Source organism: Ambystoma mexicanum, chromosome 2q (assembly GCF_040938575.1).
Source record: "Ambystoma mexicanum isolate Mex_15411 chromosome 2q, UKY_AmexF1_1, whole genome shotgun sequence".
In the NCBI taxonomy this organism is placed as follows: domain Eukaryota; kingdom Metazoa; phylum Chordata; class Amphibia; order Caudata; family Ambystomatidae; genus Ambystoma; species Ambystoma mexicanum.
The window spans coordinates 1,255,504,023-1,255,527,482 of record NC_090924.1 but is presented as its reverse complement, the minus strand read 5'-3'; the positions used below and the strand labels follow the sequence as shown (position 1 = coordinate 1,255,527,482).

General features: G+C 51.0%; 1 protein-coding gene across 1 annotated transcript in view; it reads left to right on the top strand.

Moving 5' to 3' along the window:
- Positions 1 to 1,130: 1,130 nt before the first annotated feature.
- Positions 1,131 to 23,460, top strand: part of NXPH1 (neurexophilin 1) — a 715,264-nt gene continuing 692,934 nt past the window's right edge. The window contains exon 1 of the mRNA XM_069648635.1: positions 1,131 to 2,052. Coding sequence (XP_069504736.1) covers positions 1,999 to 2,052 — 54 coding nt within the window. The 5' untranslated portion in view covers positions 1,131 to 1,998. The remainder of the gene's footprint in view (positions 2,053 to 23,460) is intronic.

Here is a 23,460-nt window from a genome sequence, read left to right as displayed (position 1 = left end):
ACCCTGCTTGGCGCACTGAGGCAGCCATTGCAGAGAGTGGCGCTGTCTCAGAGCTCAGCGAGTATGGACATATTTCGCACATCCAATCCGAGCCCGCCTCCACATCCGGACGAATATAGGGGCTATATACTGTCAAACACCGCTTTAGGGGCAGCAACAACTCCGCGAACATATCAGGCAGGCAGAGGCTTCGCCTGTTATGATTATAGCTAGCGAGGGGTCCACCGTCCTCACGTCCAGAACGTGCCCGTGCCTAAAATGAAAAGGCGCTAGTTTTGCGACATGACATGTACCTCTGATGGCAAAAAGGGGGCGCATGGAGGCCTCCTGCCCACGCGGGAGGGACTGATATCACCGAAGTGCGGGCGCCAAGGTCAGGCGACCCTGTCCTGTCTGTGATTACTGGAAGTCTTCTGAGGCTCCGGGATGTCCGTAACATGCAGCTTGGGTGGGAAGCGAAACTGACTCTACTCTGCTGAGGCACTCGGAACAAAGAACGTTGTCAATCAGAAATCTAATGCAATAATGAAAGATAGACAGTACTAAGTACCGTTGCCCCAAGTCTTGCTCCGACGAGAGTCATCTTTAGAAAGTGAAAAGTTCAATAAAAAAAAGAACTAACGTTTTTTGTCAAAAAAAATGTTTCTCTGCCTAAATGGGGAAGAGTGGGACGCCGCTTGGCGGCCCGTGCAGGGGAGTTCTAGCTACTAACCCCTTCCTCTGCGATGCTCCGTGCGTGTGGACGGGGAGCCCTCCAGCCTCGCACCCCCCTCCCTCATGCTCCGCAGCCTATCTATGAACTCCGCGAACTATCATTCCAGCAACAGGGGTTTGCTTAACGGCCCATGACCAGGGGGCTTGCGGTGGCAGCCTCTGAACTAGGGGACGCATGGCGCCCCCTGGCGGTAAGGTCGAGGCTTCCAGCGGGGGGCGGCGGGGTTCTGGGCACCGACAGCTTAAATGAATCCAAGGTGAAAATACCGGCAGAAGGGCTGTTGCGTGGACGCACTTGCACGAAGTTTAGCTGCAGTCCTGGTGAGGATCCCTTGGCACTCTGATGTAGTTATGAGTATCTCACCTAATTTGCAAATCATATACATAGACTGATAAAAAATGTATGCAGTTCCATAATCTGCAAATTCCAGAGGGTTGCCGGAGGTCCGCGGACTCCGGGTTTAGTAATGCTGCCTGGTACTCTTGTGCGGGATAGTTCCTAATTCGGTAGGACAGTTCGGCAGTTACACTTCTGAAGAGGGAGATGTATCTTGGAGCCGTGCCTGTTCGGGCTACCCCGGGTGTGGCGCCTGCACGACTGAGAGGCACAGTTTATTTGAGCAGCCCCTTCCCGAGGTGAAGATTTCGGTCACACGACCGCTTCCTTGGAGCGGGTGCAGCAGTGCTGACTGCAGAGGGGGTGTGCTGGCTGCTCCCTCGCACTCCGGAGGGGCGGGAGTGGTGCGTGCTGGGGAACACACTGCACAAGTGTCCCTCCCACCCCGCACTGCCACCGGCCACACACGTATCCCCATATGCAAATCTGACTGCTGACAGCGTCTGGAGCGCACGGAGCCTCGGACCACCGATCCCAGCCTCCCCTCAGACAGCCCGGCTGCTCCTCTGTCTCTGCTGCTGCTGCTGCTGTGTGTGCGGGTCGGAGTGAGGCAGGGAGGCAGCGTCTGGTCGCATTGAAGCCGGCAGCTCACCTCTGTGCACCGCCGCTCTCTGGGGGACCCCCTGCTCTCGCACCCTGGCCGCCACTTTCGCCTCTCCGCTGGATTAACGGGATTGTAATCGTCCGATCTGATCTTGGGCGCTTCTCGGCCCCCACCTCTGCCTGAAGCCTCGCCCGGTGGTCATGGGGTCCCTGCTTTGGCGCCGGTCCGGGCTGCTGGGAGCGCTCTTTGCTTTCTAGAGCGGATGGGCACGGGCGAATCTATGCCCTTGGAAGCACAGAGGCAAGGAGGCGCAAACAGATCGCAGGAACTTTGAGCCGGGAGGATGCAGGCTGTGTACTGGTACGCCGTGCTCCTGCTCCAGCCAACGCTCTATCTGGTAAGTGACCAGCACGCTTTGTAGCGGGCAGTAACTCCTCATAACGGCCTGGTGAGCTGCCAGGGGGGCTGCCCACGCAAGAGCTCTTATTTTCTTTGGGAAGTTTCATGCGTTGATTAAGAGTTTGGTTTGAGCAGGTGGGACTTTCACCGTGCTGTGTTGACAAGTCCAGACCCTTCTGTTATCAGACATAGCCTGTGCTGTGAGCACATCGCACGTATCTCCGGGATTGTGGCCAACACACGGGAGGCGGGTTGTTGGCAGCTCCCGAAGTTGAAAGGCAGCCTGATTTTCTGTGGAGAACCGTCCCAATGACTTGTTTGTGTGTCAACGACCGGGTGCATATGCGTGTATGCACCCATGTCTCCGCGTGTATATTCACGCGCGAGTGTGTTTGCATGTACTTGTGCACATGTGTGTAGACGACGCGTGTGTGTGCGTTTGATGTGCCTGGGTGGGCATGCTGACGTGTAAAACGCTCATATAGTGTGCCCGCCTTTGTAGGTAGGAACATGTTGGTGTGATCGTATATGGATGTGGGTCCATGTGCCCATGGGGGGGGGGATTGGTGGAGGGGGGATTGCACTGTACATTTTGCACGCACTTCGAAGTTGGCATGCCCATCAAACTCGCGCCCCACAAGACGCGCTGCTGTCGAATCGCCACCCCAGGGGGCTCGTGCTACTGTAAAGTTGGACGGACCCCCCCCCAGGGGCGAAAGCCACGCTCTGGGTGTTGGCAATGTGTCCATGTTGCATGACAATGTCCCCAAAGCACATATAGTCACAATGCCGAGCCCCCCTTCTCCCCAAAAGCCCAGCCAATAGAAACAAAAGCGCCAGGCGTGGACTCGATGTCGCATGGAACCTTTTGTTACCGCGCAGGAGGCTCGCGTGGGCACTGTTTCTGTGGTGCTCTGCGGGGATTTTGGGGTCACGCGCGGGGCTCTGTCCTTGCGTGAGCCTTGTTGGGTGCAGGCGGGGGGTAACTCCCCGATAAGCAGGCGGTAGCAGCGCGGGGACACACATCGGAGGAACACCTGTATCGCACCGCGGCATAGGGTTCGGAGGTGTGTCATGTGTGTTGTTGGCTCAGGGGCAGAGGGCGACGCTCCACCAGAGTGCAGTGGCACCTCTCCTGCTAATCCCCTCCATTAAGAGGACTGTTCAGAGTTGAACCCTGGTTGATATTGCAATTCAGCATTGCACAATAGACACCTCGGAGTTTGAGTTGTATGCAAAACTTCGCCCGCACTTAATTCCTTTAAACGGAACCTGGAAAGTGCCTGTTTGGAACCTGGAAAGTGCCTGTTTATCTGTTAACCCGAATCAATCCGTTCAAACGATGAACCGCTCTCACCCTGGAGAACACACATCGGCGGAACTCTGCTATTCCTTGTTGCAAGTGAGGCATGTCCATTTAAGATGGAGGACAGCTGTGGAGTGGGGGAGGTGGCGAAAGTGAACACGGACAGAGCCCGGTCACAGGTGCCTGCGCTTGCGGCCGCGGTGCAGTACGGCGTCTCTCCGGCAGAGGGCGCTGCCGCCTCCACAGCCGGTCGTTGCCGGTCCAGCTGCACTTGCCCGTGCATGTCACCTGCCAGCTCCCTGCGAGCGGTGCCAGCAGAAACCCACCGAGGGGAGGCCAGGGCCGAGAGATACGTTTCAAAAGCCCAGTGCGCTTGATTACGATTTTAAAGCTGCAGGTTACCAGACAGCACAGCACAAACCTCAGAGTGATAAATAAACACAGAGAGCACACCTACACGGCGACGTAAGCACACAGGCAGAGGTGCTTTTTAAAACAATAAATAAAGGAAGCCTTGCGAGTATTCTACCGCACCGCCAAAGAGCACATTACAGGGCATTCTCTTCTGCAAACAGTGTCATATGGAAATAGCATTTCATATATGGACCATGGTATTTTCGGCAGCAGTGGTGCCCGGAAGAATGAACGACCACCACCCTTTCTTTAGGAATTGCTTGAAAATAGTTTGGCTAAATCTAAAATAGACATTACACTCGAAATGAATGAACAATGGACGATGTGATATTTTAGGCTTTTATTTGGTACAAGACCACAATAATGTGCCCACACGCCAAAAACTCAGGCGACGAGGAGGACAATAAGAAGACTACATTTGGAAAGGCCTTACAATGGGCCTGATTTACAAAGCGTTTTTCAATGGTATGTTCCCATTTAAGTATGTGTAAATGGTGCTAGTGTGAGGGCAATGGGCGCGTTCTGTGGCTTCTACATAGAATTTCACTGAGGGGCTCCAAATATGGCCTCTGGTGGGGGAGGGGACTCCAGGGCAGGACTAGCTGTCCATGCGGGAACAGGCGCTTCCTAGCTCCCAGGAAGGAATGGCCTGGGCTTCCCCTTCAGGGCTCTGCAGGCATGGTCTGTCTGTCCATGCAGGGTTCTGCAGGCATAGCCTGTCTGTCTATGCAGGACTCTGCAGGCTTGGCCTGTCTGTCCATGCAGGGTTCTGCAGGAATAGCCTGTCTGTCCATGCAGGAATCTGCAAGCTTGGCCTGTCTGTCCATGCAGGGTTCTGCAGGCATGACCTCTCTGTCCATGCAGGACTCTGCAGGCTTGGCCTGTCTGTCCATGCAGGGTTCTGCAGGCATGGCCTGTCTGTCCATGCAGGACTCTGCAGGCTTGGCCTGTCTGTCCATGCAGGGCTCTGTCGGCATGGCCTGCCTGCCCATACAGGGCTATGCAGGCATGGCCTGTCGTCCATGCAGGGCTTTGTCGGCATGGCCTGCCTGCCCGCACAGGGCTATGCAGGAATGGCCTGCCTGCCCATACAGAGCTATGCAGGCATGGCCTGCCTGTCCATGCAGGGCTCTGTCGGCATGGCCTGCTAGCACGCACAGGGCCCTGCAGGCATGGCCTGTCTGTCCATGAAGGGTTCTGCAGGCATGGCCTGTCTGTCCATGCAGGACTCTGCAGGCTTGGCCTGTCTGTCCATGCAGGGCTCTGTCGGCATGGCCTGCCTGCCCGTACAGGGCTATGCAGGCATGGCACGACCTGTCTGTCCATGCAGGGCTCTGCAGGCATGGTCTGGCTGTCCGTGCAGGGATATGCAGGCATGGCCTGGGCTGCCGGGCAAGGGCCTGCAGCGGGGCCTGGCTGCCCTTACAGGGCTCTGCAGGCATGGAGTGCCTACCAGTCCAGATATCTGCAGCAATGGTCCAGTTGTTCATGCATGAATAAGGCCTGACTGTCCGTACATTAATAATACAAGCATGCTCATGCAGGCATCTACAGGCATGGCCTGGGCTGCCTTTGCACGGGCCTGTAGAATTGGATATACATACAGGGCTGTGCAGACATGGCCTAGCTCTCCATTTGAGGGTCTGTAGGCCTGTACTGACTGTCCATGCAGGTGTAAGGCCCTTCATGTAGGCTCTGCTGGCGTGATCTGGGCTGACCGTACACGAGTCTGATGGCTTGGCTGTCCACGTGGGGCTCTGCAGACATGGCCTGGCTCTCCACTGAAGGCTCTGCAGGACTGTATTGACTGCCCATGCAGGGGTAAGGCATGGCCCTTCATGCAGGCTCTGCAGGCGTGATCTGGGCTGACTGTGCACGGGTCTGAAGGTTTGGCTATCCAACTGGGGCTCTGCAGACATGACTTGGCTCTCCATTGAAGGCTCTGTATGTCTGCAGTGGCTGTCCATGCAGGGATAAGACCCGGCTCTCCATGCAGGCTCTGCAGACGTGGCCTGGGCTGACTGTGCACGGGTCTGACTGCTTGGCTATCCATGCAGGGCCCTGCAGATATGGCCTGGCTCTCCATTGGAAGCTCCATAGGTCTGTATGCACTGTCCATGTAGGGATAAGGCATGGCTCTTCATCCGGGCTCTGTGGACTTGGCCTGGGCTGACCGTGCACGGGTCTGATGGCTTGGCTGTCCTCCTGGGGCTCTGCAGACATGGATTGGCTCTCAATTGAAGGGTCTGTAGGTCTGCAGTGGCTGTCCATGGAGGGATAAGACCCGGCTCTCCATGCAGGCTCTGCAGACGTGGCCTGGGCTGACTGTGCACGGGTCTGCCGCTTGGCTATCTATGCAGGGCCCTGCAGATGTGGCCTGGCTCTCCATTGGAGGCTCTGTAGGTCTGTATGCGCTGTCCATGTAGGGATAAGGCCTGGCCCTTCATGCAGGCTCTGTGGACTTGCCCTGGGCTGACCGTGCACGGGTCTGATGGCTTGGCTGTCCACCTGGGGCTCTGCAGACATGGCTTGGCTCTCCATTGAAGGCTCTGTAGGTCTGCAGTGGCTGTCCATGCATGGATATGACCCGGCTCTCGATGCAGGCTCTGCAGACGTGGCCTGGGCTGACTGTGCGCGGGTCTGACCGCTTGGCTATACATGCAGGGCCCTGCAGATATGGCCTGGCTCTCCATTGGGGGCTCTGTAGGTCTGTATGCGCTGTCCATGCAGGGATAAGGCCTGGCTCTCCGTGCAGACTCTGCAAACTTGGACTGGGCTGACCGTGCATGGGTCTGCCGGATTGGCTGTCCACGTGGGGCTCTGCAGACATGTCTTGGCTCTCCATTGAAGGCTCTGCAGGCCTGCACTGGCTGTCAATGCAGGGGGCAGACCCGGCTCTCAGTGCAGTCTCTGCAGTCTTGGGGCCTGGGCTGACCATGCACGGGTCAGCCGGCTTGGTAGTCCATGAAGGGCTCTGCACCCATGTCCTGGCTCTCCTTTGAAGGCTCTGCAGGTCTGCACTGGCTTTGCATGCCGGTATAAGGCCTGGATGCTCATGCAGGAATCGACTGCCATGGCCTGAGCGGCCCGTGCATGGGTCTCAATGCTTGGCTGCCCATACAGGGCTCTCCGTGCGGGGCTCTGCAGACATGACCTGGCTCTGGCTATGCGGGTCTGCACTTGCTGTCCAAGCAGGGACAAGGCCTGGATGTTCATGCCAGAAGCTGCCCATGCATGTATCTGCAGGTATAAGCGTGCTGTGCATAAAGGTAGCAGCAGGCATGGCCTGGGCAGACCTTGCTGACCTCTGCAGGGATGGGCAGCATGCCATGATGGCCCATGCAGGCAGCTGGACGCATAGGGTCTTGGCTGTCCATGCAGGAAGCTGCATGTATGGGCTGGCTATCTATACAGACAGGTGCAGGCATGACAGGCCTGTCCATGCAGATAGCTGCGGGGGAGTCTGTCCATGTAGGAACCTGCGGGAGGGTTCGGCCGGTGGGACGAAGGCCTGCCAAAGAAGTCACGGGATCAAGACGCTGACTTACGCTGGCACTGTTGCTAGAAACAGTTTAGGTGCCCGGCCTCATCACAGCAGAGTCGTCGCCACATTTTCCCACCTGAAAAACAACCGCATCCCCCGTTCTGGAATTGTGTGCTCGGGGGCTGCCGAAAGCCACTCCCTGTGCAGAGGTGGTGATTCAATTAACGATTAGTGACGGCCTTCTCTACCCGAACCGCTCCCCTCGGTAAAACACAGCCCATTTCAACGCTAGTGATCGCTATGACCTTGGCAAAGGGCATTGCAAGAGCATTGTGTTTCGACCCCCCAATCAACCCCATACGCAGCAGGCACCGCTGAACAGGAAAGACTGCCTATCAGCTTTGCTCGGTGTGTACTCATCCATTAAATGTGTGCTGCGACGTGCGCGGCCGAGAATAAAGGATGCGCTCCTTTTATTGCTATGAAAACTTCCCAGTTGGGGCGATAGCATGCCAGAGGACACATTGCCCGTTTTCTTTTTAATAACCATCCCTTTGGGCCCATGGTGCGAATGAAACTGCACCTTTCCCTCGGTAGAATATCCACGGGCCACTATCAAATTGGAACGGGTGCGCCCGTTGTATCGCTCGACAATGCCTCTATGCGCTCCAAGTGGCCGACTGGGTAACGATCGCGCACTCCTGCATTTCGACCGATCCAACGAATATCCCCAATGAGGGGGAGTATTAATCCGTCTGTCCGTTTCTTTAATAGCTTATTTTTGTAGTTGTGAACTTGAAATGTTTGGGCGGGGTGTCTCTCTGTACCCCCAAGTGCAGGGCTGCGGGCTCCTCCTACTAGGCCATGGTGTGCCAGCGAAGCTAGGCTCTATACCGGCTCCTCCATAGACCACACGGGGCCAGGCCCACTGGGGCATATGTAGTAGGCATCCTGCGGCAGCAAAGCCTGACACCCCAATTGCCAACGGCTCCTCCATAGACCACACGGGGCCAGGCCCACTGGGGCATATGTAGTAGGCATCCTGCGACAACAAAGCCTGACACCCCAATTGTCAACTTGTCATTGAAATGCACGTGTGCATGCTTTCTGGTTTCAATTCTAATGGAGCGCTTTTCCATTTAAAGCGCTTTAAACTTTCTGCCACAGTTCTACCAGGGAACATTCAAGGCCCTTTATTTTTTTTAAAAAAGAGGTTAGAAACGTCTTTAGCATAAAGAAATCCAGGCTGCCTGTGTGATGTTAGGAGGCACGGGGAGGGGCCGGGGGCGGGGTTTAGGGGGCAGCGATAGATCCTTTTAAATGCAGTGATACACGCGCCTCTGACACGCCCGCTGGGACTGCATAGGAAGGATGAACGGTTGTGTGTATTTATATGAATGTCTGCGTGAGAGTGGTGTATATGCATCCATGTGTGTACATGTACGTGGCCGTATATGCACACCTTCACATGAACATCTTCGCCAACCGCCCCCCCCCCGACCCCCCCACCCCCCAAGTATACTCGTCTATTTTAATTCAACGCAACGGGTATGGATCTATGTCTTAACGTTATACCTATGTCTTTGCATTATTGAGAAACAAGCCTGTTTGTTCCTTTTACCATGCGATAGTTTTTAAAAGGTATTGTTTGGTTCACGCCAATATTTGTATGAGATCCGCTCCCGAGTGTCTTGTTTGAAGTGTGTGTGCGTGCGGGGGGGATATGTGCATTGCCTGAAGGGATGCTTTTGTCGTCTAGTACACCGAATGCTTCCAGGTCACCGTGCATTGACAGACCTCGCTGCTGCTTGACAATACGCAGGTTCGGGGGGCTGCCATGGACACCTGGCACTGTCATCGTGCCATGCAATGCCCGGTAGCCTCCCGACCTCTAGCCGTGCAAGCAAAGGGCCTTAGCACCCTAGTATCAACAGACCCTTTCAGTAGACTCAGTATGGGCAGCTAAATGCAGAAACAGCCAAAGCCGCACATACATCTTGTAGCAGTCCAGACTGGTATATATGTCCTGTAATGTAGAGGCTTTTCTTTTTTTTTTTTTAGGGTGAGTAATGTGACAAATTAAAACTGCAGAGCCCAAATTCCATTATTCGCTTAAACAGGATTCTGACTAAATCACAGTAAGACATGCTTCAAATTTAAAACTTTGGACATACTGTGTTCCCAGAATGCTCTTTGTTTTTTTTGCAAATTGCCAGGATTGGGTTCTATGAAGAAGTACTCTATTGGTGACCTGGGACCGCGCCCCTCGCCCCCGCCCCTCCAGCCCAGGGCTCCTCCCCTCCAAGGATGAGAGGGTTTCCCCAGTCCATTTTTTCCCATTTCCAGCACAGCTCGGCAGCATTAGCTGCGATCATAGCACCCTGTGAACGTCTTACAGTGAAGTATGGGCACTGCCACTCTGTAGCCAGGCCCTCCACCTTGCAGCGGTCCGGAAGGGACACGGTGGTGGGGCATGAAAGGGCACGGGTTGGCTAAAAGCCCACCTTTCTGACACCACACTGCATTTATCGGGGTGGATGCTTGGCGAGTTGAAGAGCCCCCATTGCTGCCAGGCCTGGGTGGGTGTTGGTGGCGGATTCACGTGCCCTCTGGTGTGCTCTGAATTGTCAGGACTTTGCAGAAATGTACCTGGGCTCTTTGGGCCTCCCTTGAAGCTCGCCTGCGCCCCACATCCACGATGAGGGGCGGAATATGCGGGGGCGCGGTGGCGGCGTCCTCGACGCATTGCATCGAGGTGTGCGTTAAAGTGCCATCCCCGGTGCCAGTAATAAATAACTGCCGGTAGGCACCCGGGCGACCAGGGGCGATGGGTTCATAACTCACCCCAGGACGCTCACCAGCGCGCCTCCACTGTGCGCGAACAGAGCGATAAAGCGGCAGACAGATGTTCCCCGTCCAGGCGGGGCGGGGGTGGCATATGCCGCCGTCACGGGACAGCGGGCAGCCTAAGTGGAGGTGTTTGTCAGCGGGGCAGGCCAAGGCTGGGGCGCAGGGAAGGGCTGAAGGGCAAAAGGCCAGAACGGCGCCCATCTAAGGCTGGGGGAGTTCTACACTAGACTGCAGCCGGGGACCTATTGTGGGTTCTCTTATAGAAAATCCATCATCGTATGCTCAGAATGTCCATACCTATGTAACACCTCCCATCCCTCACTCCCTCCCTCCCTCCCTTCCTTCCTTCTTTCCTTCCTCCCTTCCTTCTGTTCTGAGCTGGTATGTTATACCTATGTGCGTCTAATTGTATTTCTATTGGTAGTTGTGGGTGATTGTTCTGGTCCGTTTTGTACTGGCTGCTCGTATTGTCTGATTGCTCCCGTGTCTGTTTCTTTCCATGTATGTGCCTTTCATCCAGTTTTGGTGGTTTCTATGATCGCTTGGGAACAATGTCCACTCATACGAGCGTCTTTCTTTCTGTCTGCCTCCGTCTCTCTTTCTCTGCCCCCTCCCCCCTGCCCCCCATCCCGCCGCACAGTGTTTAATTACTGAGAGCAGCTCCCCTGGCAGGCCTCGGACACGGTCTGCTTGCCCGCTTCATCAATCAGTGCAGGTTATTGAAGTGCTGCGGCCTTTGATAATGCGGTGCAAGTGCGGTGCAAGTGCAGGCCCGCACGTGACCGGGGGGGGGGCGGGGGGGCGGGGGCCCAGGCGCTCACAGGAGTTCTGGTTCTAGCAGGCGAAGGTGGATCGGACTCCCAGGGGGGCCTGTGCCGGGACACCCCTGGTGCTCTATAGTAGGGTCTACCTCTGCACGTGCATTAAAGTACATAAGCACATCAGTAATGTGAGCCTCCAGGGCGTTTGGTTCAAAATGATCAGACCTGTTCTGCGAGCAAAACTCCACAACACATGGGTAGTTTCTGTATAATCTCTCTCCCCCCTCTCTCTCTTTCTCTCTCTCTCCCCCCTCTCTCTCTCTGTCCCCCTCTCTCTCTCTCTCTCTCTCTCTCTCCCTCTCTCTCTCTCTCTCTCTCTCTCTCTTTCTATCATTCTATCTCTATCTATGTTTGCTATTATTATCGCCATCTCCCCCCTTTCGCAACTTCTCTCTCTGTTCCTTTCTATCTCTCCCCTCTATAACTCTCTCTGACTTAAAATATGCCCCGCTCTGTCGTCCTTGCTCCCAATTGACCCCCCGCCCCGACCCACCCCTCCCCGGGGTGCATGTCTGAAATCAGGACTGCACGCTGCTTCACAGCGCCCCAGCTTCAGAGCGGGGCGCACATCCACACAGACCCTTCTGACTTCAGGTGTCTGGGAGCACCTCGCTTAAACATTTTACTGGATCTCACTGTAAAGCAACATAACATAAAACAATAAAAACAATATTTGGTTTCTGGCTCCTCTGCTGCTCAATGAAATGTGTTGTTTTAATTCAAGGCATATGCCGCCGCATGAGGCCCTTTTGAACGCCCTCGGTTTCCTGCAGCTTCAACAAAAAAGCCGACAACGTTAACATCCCTGGTGATGCTAGGAATCTTGGGAACTGATATATCCAAGAATTTCCTTCTCCCTCCCTCCCTCCCTCCCTCCCTCCCTCCCTCCCTCCCTCCCTCCCTCCCTCCCTCCCTCCCTCCCTCCCTCCCTCCCTCCCTCCCTCCCTTCCTTCCTTCCTTCCTTCCTTCCTTCCTTCCTTCCTTCCTTCCTTCCTTCCTTCCTTCCTTCCTTCCTTCCTTCCTTCCTTCCTTCCTTCCTTCCTTCCTTCCTTCCTTCCTTCCTTCCTTCCTTCCTTCCTTCCTTCCTTCCTTCCTTCCTTCCTTCCTTCCTTCCTTCCTTCCTTCCTTCCTTCCTTCCTTCCTTCCTTCCTTCCTTCCTTCCTTCCTTCCTTCCTTCCTTCCTTCCTTCCCTCTCTCCCTCCCTTCCTTCTCGTCCCCTCCCTTGCTTCTCGTCCCCTCTCCAGGTCTTGCACGCCCTTCTCCCTTATTCCTTCCCTCATCTCGCCCTCCCTCACCTCTTCTTTCGTGCATTCCTTTCCTCCAGCCCCTTATCCTTATTTCTTCCAGCGCCCCTTCCTCTGGCGCTTTATCACTCTCCCCTCACCCTCTGTCCTTGTTCGGTCTTCTCTTCTCCTCACTCACTTCACTGCTTTCTGTCGTGCCCCGATCCTTCCATTATTTCCCCCTTCCCTTGCCCCTTTCACTTAATCCTTTCTTCTTATATTTATTCCAGGCCCTTTCCCCTCTTCCCTTATTCGCATCCCGCCTCCCCTATTCCCCTTCTATCCCTGTGATTGCTGCTCTTTTGTCCACCCTCCGCTTGCTTTTCGGGGTTCGCTTCAGGAACCACTTTGCCCCGGGTTCCCCGAAGTTACCACTCTGATGCCTGCGGTGGTTTAGCTGCCGGCCAGCGCGCCTTGTAAGGCGCATTAAACAGCCTCCCGGGTGCTTTGTAAACACGGCGCGGCCCTCTTTACGCCGCGGATTGACATGTTGACGACTCGGCTTTAAGCAGAGTGACAATAAAGGGAAAACGCATCCCCGGCAAGCACTTCATCAGGGCTAAAAAGGCTGCGTGGAAAGGATGTCACTCCATTTATTGTGAAAGTCGAATGAATTACGGGTAATGAAAGCGCTCCCCAGATGAATGTTACGGCCAATTTCCGGAGCTGGCTCCGCCGGATTGATATGAGCAAATGTCAGCCCGCATCAAAGCGCCCCCACCCTCTCTCTCAATTACGGCGGCAGCTTCCCAGAGGTTTTATAGAACGCACACACGTATATATATATATAATGTGTTGATACTATATGCTGGTCATTGCCCCTCTCCCAATGTCTACATGAAGATGCCGGAATGTGAGGAACGTCATCTCACCAATTCTGTGCCCGTTGCCATCCAAGCTCCCACATCGCATTCGATCTGTTTTGCAGGCTTCTCTGCGCACGATCACACCTGTGGTGTTTGCATATAGTGCCCGCCATACGTTACATTTTTGGGCCCAGGGGATGTTACTCTTTAATCAGCAGAATGACATATATTTCATCAACCTTGGAAGCATGAAAGGATGTGGCTGCCCTGCCAGCGTTACGAACCTCCGGCATGCCAATTGCAACCGCTGGCGTTAAACACACTGACCGCAACATGGCATGGCACACAGAGTGTGGTGTGCAGTGGCGTCTGATACACACACACTCGGGTCATGCATCCTTTTGGTCATGACGCCTTCCTCTCTATTAGGCCCCGCCTCAAACTCATGCACAATGTATTTCTGGATTGCAATTGAAGTTTTGAAACATAATGGCATGAACTGTTTCCTCACTGTCACACTAGTCCTTTCTATTTCTCAAGCCGTTGCCCCACATTGGCGACGTGAAGTGGCCTTCGAGGAGCGTGCACAACACATGACATCGCCAGTAAACACATGTACAGTGACAATGCAGGCTGTGTAATGCTTAAAGAGAGTGGCATCGCGCGGGATGCGGGGGGGGGGGGGGCTGCAGTGTAGCAGAAGGTAGTAAAGTATTGCATCGCTAACATCCACCACTGCCAGAAATTAAAGAGATACATATGCCGCAAGGCCGATTTTTAAGCCAAAACAACCGCCCTGTCTCCAACACAGCCAATTAATCATGGCCCACGTTTTGGGTCTGGACGCTGTTAAATTGGTGGCGCGGTTTCTTTGTCTTAACAACGACACAAACATACACACACACTGCAGTCTTATACCTTTCCTTGCATTAGTTTCTAAAATATATAAAAGCAGTCTTTTCACGTGTTGTTTCTGTTCTGCGGCGTGAATCCACGCCGCAGCTCTGCTAAGTGCAAGCCACGCGCCGGTACTTATTACCTCCAATTGACTCCCGCCGCGGATTTCCTGTCCACACTCCTAAGCCACCCTTAATCAACGTAAACACTTGTTAGGAAACGACGCCAGCGCAGTCTCTGAAACAGCCGGGCCTCCCAGCACGCCCTTGCATCGAAACTCGTGCACTGTCTCTTTGTTAATAGCCGCGCCGTCCCCCCCGCACATCTCTTTGCAATGAGAGGGTTTAATTTAGTTTTAAGTGGAAGTTGCCATAGCAACAGCTCACGCACCCCTTCCCAAAGCCGGCCCAAACCCCACACAACCCCAAACTCAACACAGCGCACCTCATCCAATTCAGTGCCGGCTTTCTACTTGGACCATATGTGAAAACCGCGGGTGGCACGTGGACAGGAAACGGTTAATGCTGTTTCTGGTGCGGAAAATGCACTGTTTCGAAGAGGGCATTGTGTGACCCCCGACCTCATCCAATGTATGGCCATTTGACACCGAGGGCTGTTGTGTTTCGATACAGTATTTGTGTAGTTGGAATTTGAAGACGCGCGCCCCCTTCTTCCGTGTTGCAATCGCACGCTAATTCGAATGGCTAGGTGTGAACGTGTTTCTAAAAATGCAGAAAAGAGCGTTCTTAAGCAGAAGGGGATAAGGAAGGGTCAAATGAAATGCATTGGGGGGATTTCATCGGCGCCGGAGTCCAGTGCGACGCTCTGTCCGGGCTGATGGCGTTGGTGTCGCTGTTCACCCACACATTTCAGGACCACAGACAGCTCCCAGTGCAGAAACCGCGCACCGGCGCATATTCTATCACCGCAGCCCTCGCGCCGCCGGGTCCCACGCGCAACTCCGCGGGCTGCCGCGCGTGGACAGCTCCCAGTGCTGCGCCGGCACACGCACAGCTCATTATGTGACAAACCCAGCAATGCCCGCGCCCCGACCCCACCCACCCTGGACCCCAAACTGCTCATGCTTGAATCCCGTGCACATGCCCCTGTTCTGTACTCACCGAGTCAGTGGGTTTGATCATTTATTAAGTGCACACTGAACTGCTTTTTGGTAATGGGCTTTGCATGCCGGTGGACTGCTGGGATGCTGTCTAGTGACTGAAGAACTGGGATTGAGTAAGGGTTCTGAAGCAGCAGAGTTGATCAGGTTCTGGACAGAGACGTATGGGCAGCTTTTTGCATCGCTATGATCCCCAGTCGCCGAAGTGTCTGCCCCAGGGGTGTTGCTAGGTCTGGAAAAGACCCGGGGCTAAGCTGATGTCGGAACTGTTGGGACTGGGGGCTAGCTAGTCTTTTGGCTGTAGCTCCTGAGATTCTATCCGGGGCTACAACCAAAAGATCAGGGGCTATAGCCCCCTTAGCCCCCCCCCTAGCAACGCCCCTGGTCTGCCCCTCTGTTTTTGTGGATGAGTAGGCTGAACTTGGGGACGGAGAGCAGAAATACGTCTGCTCTTCTCAGCACGTGGGACCCTTAAGGAGCATGGAGGATGTTGCTTAATGTGGCAGTGCTTACCCGGTTCGAATGTGGTTCGAGAAAAGGAAGGCACTTCGAATCTTGGGCTGTCTCCTTTTACCGGGGGCCCATAGGTTCTGGTGTGGCATCTGGGAGAGCAGGAGCTGCAGTTTGCAGCTGTGATGTCCCATGCCGTTATGCTTGTATTTTAATAAAGATTTTTACTTCTTATTTGCGTAAAGACTTTACATCGATAACACAATGGCTAAGAGGTGGGTTTTTGCAGTGTTAACTCGGCTATAACATGGAGAAAAAAGAAGACAGCGCAGGCTTCCAGTGAGCTGAAAGGATCTGAGGAAAAAGTCTGTGATTGTTGGATATCTCTGCCCCACAGCAGGCACTCATGAAGCCATAAGCCATGCGCCTGGAAGTGGCATAGTGCGGGGAAGGGAAATAGTGGGCAGGTAGGTGTAGCTGGTGACCAATCCATCCCTCCCCTGATATATCATGAACTGGTCATAAAAGCAACGGCAAACCAGGTAAGGTGGAAAAGATTAGGCCATAATCTTTATTACACAAAACCATAACTCATAACCAAGATACATATCACAAGAAGAAAGAAATGTTTTCGGGGACCACTGAGCCCGGCTCCATCGTAGGGCCAACTCAAGACTGCTCCCTTCTGCCACCCTAAGGGGTATATGGCCCCTCAGTTCCCCCTAAAGATTTCCCCTATGTGCACCCCCTTTCAGCAAAAGTCCAGAACATTTTTCTTGTGAAGATCTCCATCCCTGCTATTGAGGCCCTGCGTCTGATGAACCTGAGGCCGGTGTACGCCCAGAAATTACCTAGTGCCTTATTTAATTTTCTCCCAGATTTTTCCACTGCCTTGTTCGAGTCCGCCCCTGCCAGTGTTGCATAGATAATATACCTCTGACCATGACTTCTTTGTCTCCAGCACCCTGCAATTCGATTAATTGAGGTGCACATCTCCCTTAAGAGTGATTTCTGCCCCAGTTGCGCTAAGTCATTGCCCCCTAAATGTATGGTCAGAAATTCTGGGGTGGTGGCCCTGACCCCTAAAAGGTCCGCCAACTTGTCGTGCAAGTCGCTCCACTTCATACTTGGGGTGCCCATCAAGAAGTGATTGTTCCTTGAAAATAGAGGCCGTCGTGCGTGTCCCCCAGCCATTGGCTTGCTCTTGTTACGAATTCTGAAAGCTCCCAACCCACCACCCGGATTGCTTTTTTTAAGAACGGTTTTCAATTGAAACCTGCTGAGGGCCTTACTATTTTTGGGCTTAAATAGGTGCCCCCCTGTTTGTGGGCGTATTTGGAGGAAGGCTCTGGTGGTGCAAACCGAGCAGTAACTCTTGGCATCAATACAATATAGGTTTATTATTCTCCCTCTTCCCAGCTGATCCGTTTTGGGCCTATTTAGTTTGATGGCCATGCATTCTTTGCCTAGATTGATATCTGCTCGTACCAACTTCTCCTCACAGAGGGTGATTTTGGCTACAATTTTACTGACCCTAAATGCCCCAAAGTAGTGTAAAGCGAAAGCTGCTTTGAATAATATTGTTTTGTATTTGATGGTGCATACCCTGTGCAAAATGTCTATCAAGCTTATCAATTTATTAAAGTTCAATGGGAGCCTATTGTCCTTCTTGACTCCATCTAGTTTGACCCAACCTTTTAATGCATACCGTGTTTAGGATCAACCCCCCCGCTAGCCTGCAATAGTAAGAGACCGCCACTAGGTGGGAAGGAGCCGATGCTTTTGTCTTATTTTCTTTGAAAGCCCATTCCAGAAATTCGTTAACATGTTTTTCTTGAGTGTCTCTTATATTATCAATCTGAATTATTTCATTAAAATCCATAAGGTATTTGTTGTAGAGTTTTGCATTTTTCTGCATTTCTTTCCATTTCCCCCAAAATGCCTGTGGGCTCACCTGCACCATTATTCTGGGTTGTTCTGAGGCCTGCAGAACATGTGCCTTGGGTGCGGTCATGTGCAGGGTTTTTCCTCAGACCGCCCCTCTTCCTGCCGTGGGGGCGGCCTCGATTGCTTATTTCCCATGCTTCTCGTGGCACCTCTTTCATCAGCGCCTCTGCCTGGGGGTTTTAAAGCTCTGAAGGTTTTGATCTGAAATCGAGATAATGCGTTGGCAGCATTATTATTCTGGCCAGCAATATGCATTTTAATTGTCCTTAGAACTGTCAGCACCAGTTGGCAAGACGTGGAAACTTTGTTTAAGATTTGTACCGCCATCATGTTGTCAGACCAGGCGGGTAATTCAGTGTTGCTCAGAGTGGGTCCCCATATGCTGAGTGCCATCCATATGGGAAAGATTTCCAATATTGTGATGTTTTTTCTCCACCCTCCGTCATGCCAGAGGCCTGGCCATTGCCCGAAGCACCACTTGTCCTCCCAAATCACACCAAAACCTTTTCCGACTGAAGCAAACCCTAAATAAAGCTTGTTTAACCATTTTCTAATTACTAACAACTGTGGTCATGAAAAAGAAGCCTTGACATATTATTGGGCTGTTGAAACGTTCAAAACCTTTGCATGGGGAAGTCAATGTATTCTTTGTACTTGCCACAAATCTCTAAAAGCAATATTTCAATCTCTGTGGTTTGAAGGTGTGTTATTATTCGCACTGGGGGAAGGGGTCTCAGTCAATCAGGAGGCTGGAAAAGCGGGCAAGAACACACTGTTTAATGCACACATTTTCTAGGCACCCGAGGTCTTTCCCGTGGGCCATCAGGTTGATTTTGGAAAGTCAACAGAGATCCTCTATCTGTTGCCGCCCCATCCCCCTACTCCTTGAAGACATCCCAAACTCTTCTTGCTTTCATCCTCCCCACTTACCTGCAGGACTGGAGCTTTCTACTCCGGTCCCGTTGCTCCTTCCCGCCTGCAGCCATCACAACATAAATAGAAAAGAGACTAAGTCCAGCGGCCATCATTTTTTATGGAGCTTGGCCTTGCACAATACACAAAGAGCCCACCTCACATTAAAAAACGAAAACTATTCACATCCTTGAGGCACCCCAGGGTGCGAATAGTAATCATTTCTGCTTAGGGGGAGTACAAGGCCGGTATCTGCATTGACTCCTTGTTGAGGTCCCAGCTTAAGCCTGGGGCTACCTAGGCTTAAGCTGGTAGACGGTTACCAGCTCTGTACGTCCCCAAATGCAGGGGGGATTGCTACATTGCTAAAAACAGTGTCACAATTTAATCATTGAGTACGTTGCTGGAAATAAAATACATTAGGTCTGATTCACAAAACATTTTTCAATTGGACTTTTCCATTGAAAAACTCTTTTGAAAATCATACCAATCACCTATTTGCTTATCTTGAATGCCAGTAAATGATAATGATGACCTAATATTACAGCCCAAACAAGTTATTTTAACAAAAGATGATATTGTCACGAAGAGTCGAGTGATGAATGAGGCAAAGACTTTTGTTATGTCATTACATTTTCCCCTGCTACATGGTCTACAATTCATTCATTCATTAAAGAAACGTTTATTTCAGATCCGAGACCATAAAAAAACATTATTTTATTATTTATTTGTACATGGTTTAAAACAAACCTTTACAAACATTCGTATAGAAAGAAAACGTTTTCCCCATATAATCAATTAACCACAAAACCTCTAAAATATATATTATATTTCATCGCATTTACACAAGAAAATATGATAAAAAGGAAGGATTCAAAACAACATATACAGCAAAGATATGACATACAACAATTAATACATTAAAATCCCACAATTGATATGGAAAAATAGCGCACAAAGATTCCAACAGTATGTAACAGTACACTATGAATTCATTATTGTCACGTGTCCTTGTTCAAAATCAATTGCCAATTCAACTAAAGAGCACTGATGCAAAACAGAAAATGAATTCAGATATCAAGTGAGCTTTCAGATAATAAAACTCAGTAGCACTTACACAGCATTGCCTTGCTCTAGAGCTTGTGACAATAATCACGTTGTCTTAGAGCAAGCTTTCCTCAGAAAGCTGGACAAGGCGAACACCACCATACCCTCAGAACACAGTAACGAAAAGGTGAAGGCTGGCTCGCAAGGCGTTAGGCTGCTTCCTCTCAAAACCCACAGTAAGTGTTCTCCTTATATCTACATAAAAGGGACAAAACAACACAATGGACCAGGGTTTCCATTTCCCAACATAGACAAAGAGATTGATCTCCAGATGTTGAATCATGTCTCCATCTGGCTGCCTCAGCCCTCAATGGTAATGCACTGAGGCTAGCCTTAGTGAGAACACCCTATGCTGTAAATCTGTAACCATTGACCAGTACCCAGCAGCCCCCTCAATAGGAGAGAGAGGGAGGTATAGTCTCAGTTGATATTTGAGCATCATCTCACCTCCCTGGACACAAGCAAAGAAATTCATGATTTTACGTTTCAATATGTGCTTAAAGACCTGGTTAAGCAATCCAGTGTTTTCACAGCCTATACCCAGCTTCTAAAGTTAGAATCTGACAAAGGCAAGCCAGCCTTCCTTATACCAGCCTGTATAATTGACCACATTTGTAATGATTGCTTTTGTCAGTATCCCATCTATATTTGTCGAAAGGGCAATGCTGAAAAAGAACAGACCTGGAGCTCAGCACATCAACCAAATGGGTGCAAGCGGTCTGAGGATGGGTCGTACAAACCAAAGTGGATTGTGGAGGGGCGAGTAAACATCTCAGAAAGGAATTGTCTGCTCGTTGTAAAAAGTCTAAATGATCATAACCCCACATTTCACACCCAGAAGATCCTGCAGGCGGGGCTTTACTTTAATTTATTTTAGTGGATGACCTGTTTATGTGGCTATGTCACGTTAATCTGGAGCTAAATCTGAGACCAAGTTAGTCAAAATGACTGCATATTGCACGTTTTATGCCATTCATAGTCACTGGCGTGAATCTCTTCTTAGTAGCCGACAAACACATAACAAAGCATTTACTGTGGTTGAAAAGGCCCCTGGCTGACATATAGTGTTTATATTCATCAACCAGTAATTGGAGTGACCTTGGTGTTGTTGCCATGGTCACCGCATCATCAGCACAGCTCAACGCGACAAGCCTCCTTCTTCCACACCTTGGTACGTCTGCTTCGATAACCTCCAGACTGTTAACAAGTGAATTAATGTACAAGTCAAATGGAAAGGGGAGCCAACACACACCATTGCCGCCCCCCCTTTGTTAAGTCAAAATGCTCACTCAGTTCAACACCTGTCCAATAACGGACTGACACACTAGAGTTTGTATGGAAAGGCTCTATCATCGAGAGCAGGGATTTTGGAATTCCCTTATTGCTCAAGGCAAGCCGAAGGAGTCGCCTGTCAAAGGCGGAACTCAAATCCATGAAGGTCCATGTAGACAGGAGTGCCCAGGAATTTCATGTACTTGTCCAGTATATGGTACATATCAAGACCCTGGTAGATGGTACAAGTGACCGGCATGAAGGCAAGCTGGGTATCTGATAGAACATTCTTTTATTCTAGCCACTCTTCCAGGTTTTTCAGAATAATTTCTTCAGTTTGGAGGTTCCATCCAGTAAGCCCACTGGACGATACTCTGATGGATCAGATCTGTCCCCCTTTTTGTATTTTGGGATTATAATCCCTGTTTTCCAACTGTGTGGGATAGTATTGGTTATAATCAGAGTGTTAAACACCTGTACCAAGACTGGCACCCACAGATCAATCTGGCAAAGAACAATGTCATTTGGCACTCCATCGAGCCCCGGCGATTTATGGTGCCTCTGCCTTGATATCATTTATGCCATTTCCTCAATGGAAATTGAGTTCAGGCTTGCCTCTGCAAAAGTAGGGGAAGCATATGTAAGTGGGCCTATACTGCATTGCAAGCCTAGAGAGCCGAAACATGATCAATGCACTCTCTCTCAGACATGTGCATGTCGTGGACATCACGGAAACCAGTATCCAATTCAGTAGTGCTCCTGGTCACAATATGCCAACGTGCTCTGCCCGCTCTTCTACTGACAGCATTGCCTAGTTTATCCTGATTTTCAGTAGCTATCTCTGCTCTTCTTTTCTAGAGGTCTCTTTTGTATTCACCCCCCCCCTTTACCCCGATTGCTATGATATCTGATAGAAGATTCTTTAAATAATCCACTTATGCCTTCCTTTTGGCTTCATAGTCTAACACATGTGATGTGTGCGAGGAAGCCTTCGAGTTTGGGCAATTGAGGTGGAACTCAGTGTAAATAGAGGGTGATCTTATAGTACTGGATACATAAATGCATTTTTTGGGGTAAGGAATAGACACATTAATGTGACTCATGAGGACGTATTGGGATGTCTAGGATTAAGCAAATATTGAAGGGTGTTTGTTGGTGACCAGGTTTGAATTTGTCCACAGAAAGACAATTTAGACAGAGTGGGGAGTTCAAACAGTCTGATAAGGATTGTAAACCAATGGTTTTACCTTTGCCTACTTTTAAGTTTTTGCATTTGACATGACAGAAAGCGTCCACAAATACATTGAGTCCAGAGAACTAGGGACAAATGATATTGAAACATGCGATTGTGAGGGTTGATTTATTTTCCAAAAGGGTGAACCTAAAAAGGTATGGCTACTTCTGTAAGGAGCCTTCTGAATGTTTTTGAAGGTGTGCTCTGAAAGGGTATTGTTCAATACCGACGCTCCATTCACAAGTAAGGAGATAGAAGGCTATTTAAGAATAGATATTGGAAGCATAAAAAGACAGCAATATATCCTCCAGAAGCTAAAGGGGTGGTAGAAAGAGTGAAGTGAGTACTGAGGGCAGACATGTGTATGGGGCAATAGAATGGCATGGCCTTGCAAGGAAGCCATGGTGTAAAGAATTAAAGACCTGCGATGTTATCAGCACCCCACAATTTGGGTGCTCACATTTTAGATGCTTCAGAGTTGGGAAGCCAGTACCAGAGTTAGCCACGCATGAATGGAGAGTGCCCGGCGTGCTGATGACACATTGTCACAGGTTTCCCCCCTTCTCACCTGTCTGTATTGTTTGCTCGTGATCTTCGAAGATGTCTTCTTTCGCACTGTTCGGGATTTATAGAACCACGTGCGTGGGTCCTTGGGTTCCAGCGTGCGGTTCGTGACCCGGCGCCAGGAAGCGTTCAGATGTCTGGGATAAAGTCCAGAAAAGGGTGAGGTTCGCACTCAGAGATACGAATGCGATGGAAATCCAGGATATGCAAGGTGAGGAAAAGGGGAAGGATGAAAGAAGAGGAATTCAGGGGACCGGGAACCAGGAATCAGAAGTAATCGCTGCACGAGCTCCGGCAACACACGTCTGACTACTGCAAGCGGTAGCGTTGAGACGCGCAGGGCCGCAGGGGCGTGTCTGCTTTGTAGAACGTAGAGCGTACACCACGGAGACTGGCAAACTGCGTTCCGCGTTCAGTGGCCATGTTGGGAGTACTGCTGAGTTCAGTCCCCTACGGGTCAGGGACCACAAAGTCCAAAAGGGACGCGTACGGTGGTTCATGACACACATTGCGGAGGAACGTTGGGTAAAAGTAACGAAAAGAGAAAGGACCATAATGTAATCAAAGCATTGTTAGTGCCCAAAGTGACAAAGGGTGATTGGGTGAAGATAAGAATGACTAGGCAAACAAGAAAAGGACACCCATTTCTCTCTAAACCTGCAAAGGTGGGGACGAGTAGGAGGAATTATGTGTATATTGCTAAAGGTCAAATATGCAACAAAAATCGAACATCAAAAGTGTCGTGTATATTTTAGTTACTCAATATTACCAAATAATAAGAAGGAAATGTTGTGCATTTGTATCCGCCATAAAAGTATTCACTAGCATTACAAGTGAATTTTTGCATATTCTTTCACTATAGTGTTAGTACTGAATAACAAGCAAGCGTTGGTGTGTATTTTACATTCTCAATGAAAATACAAAATATTTTGATGGTGC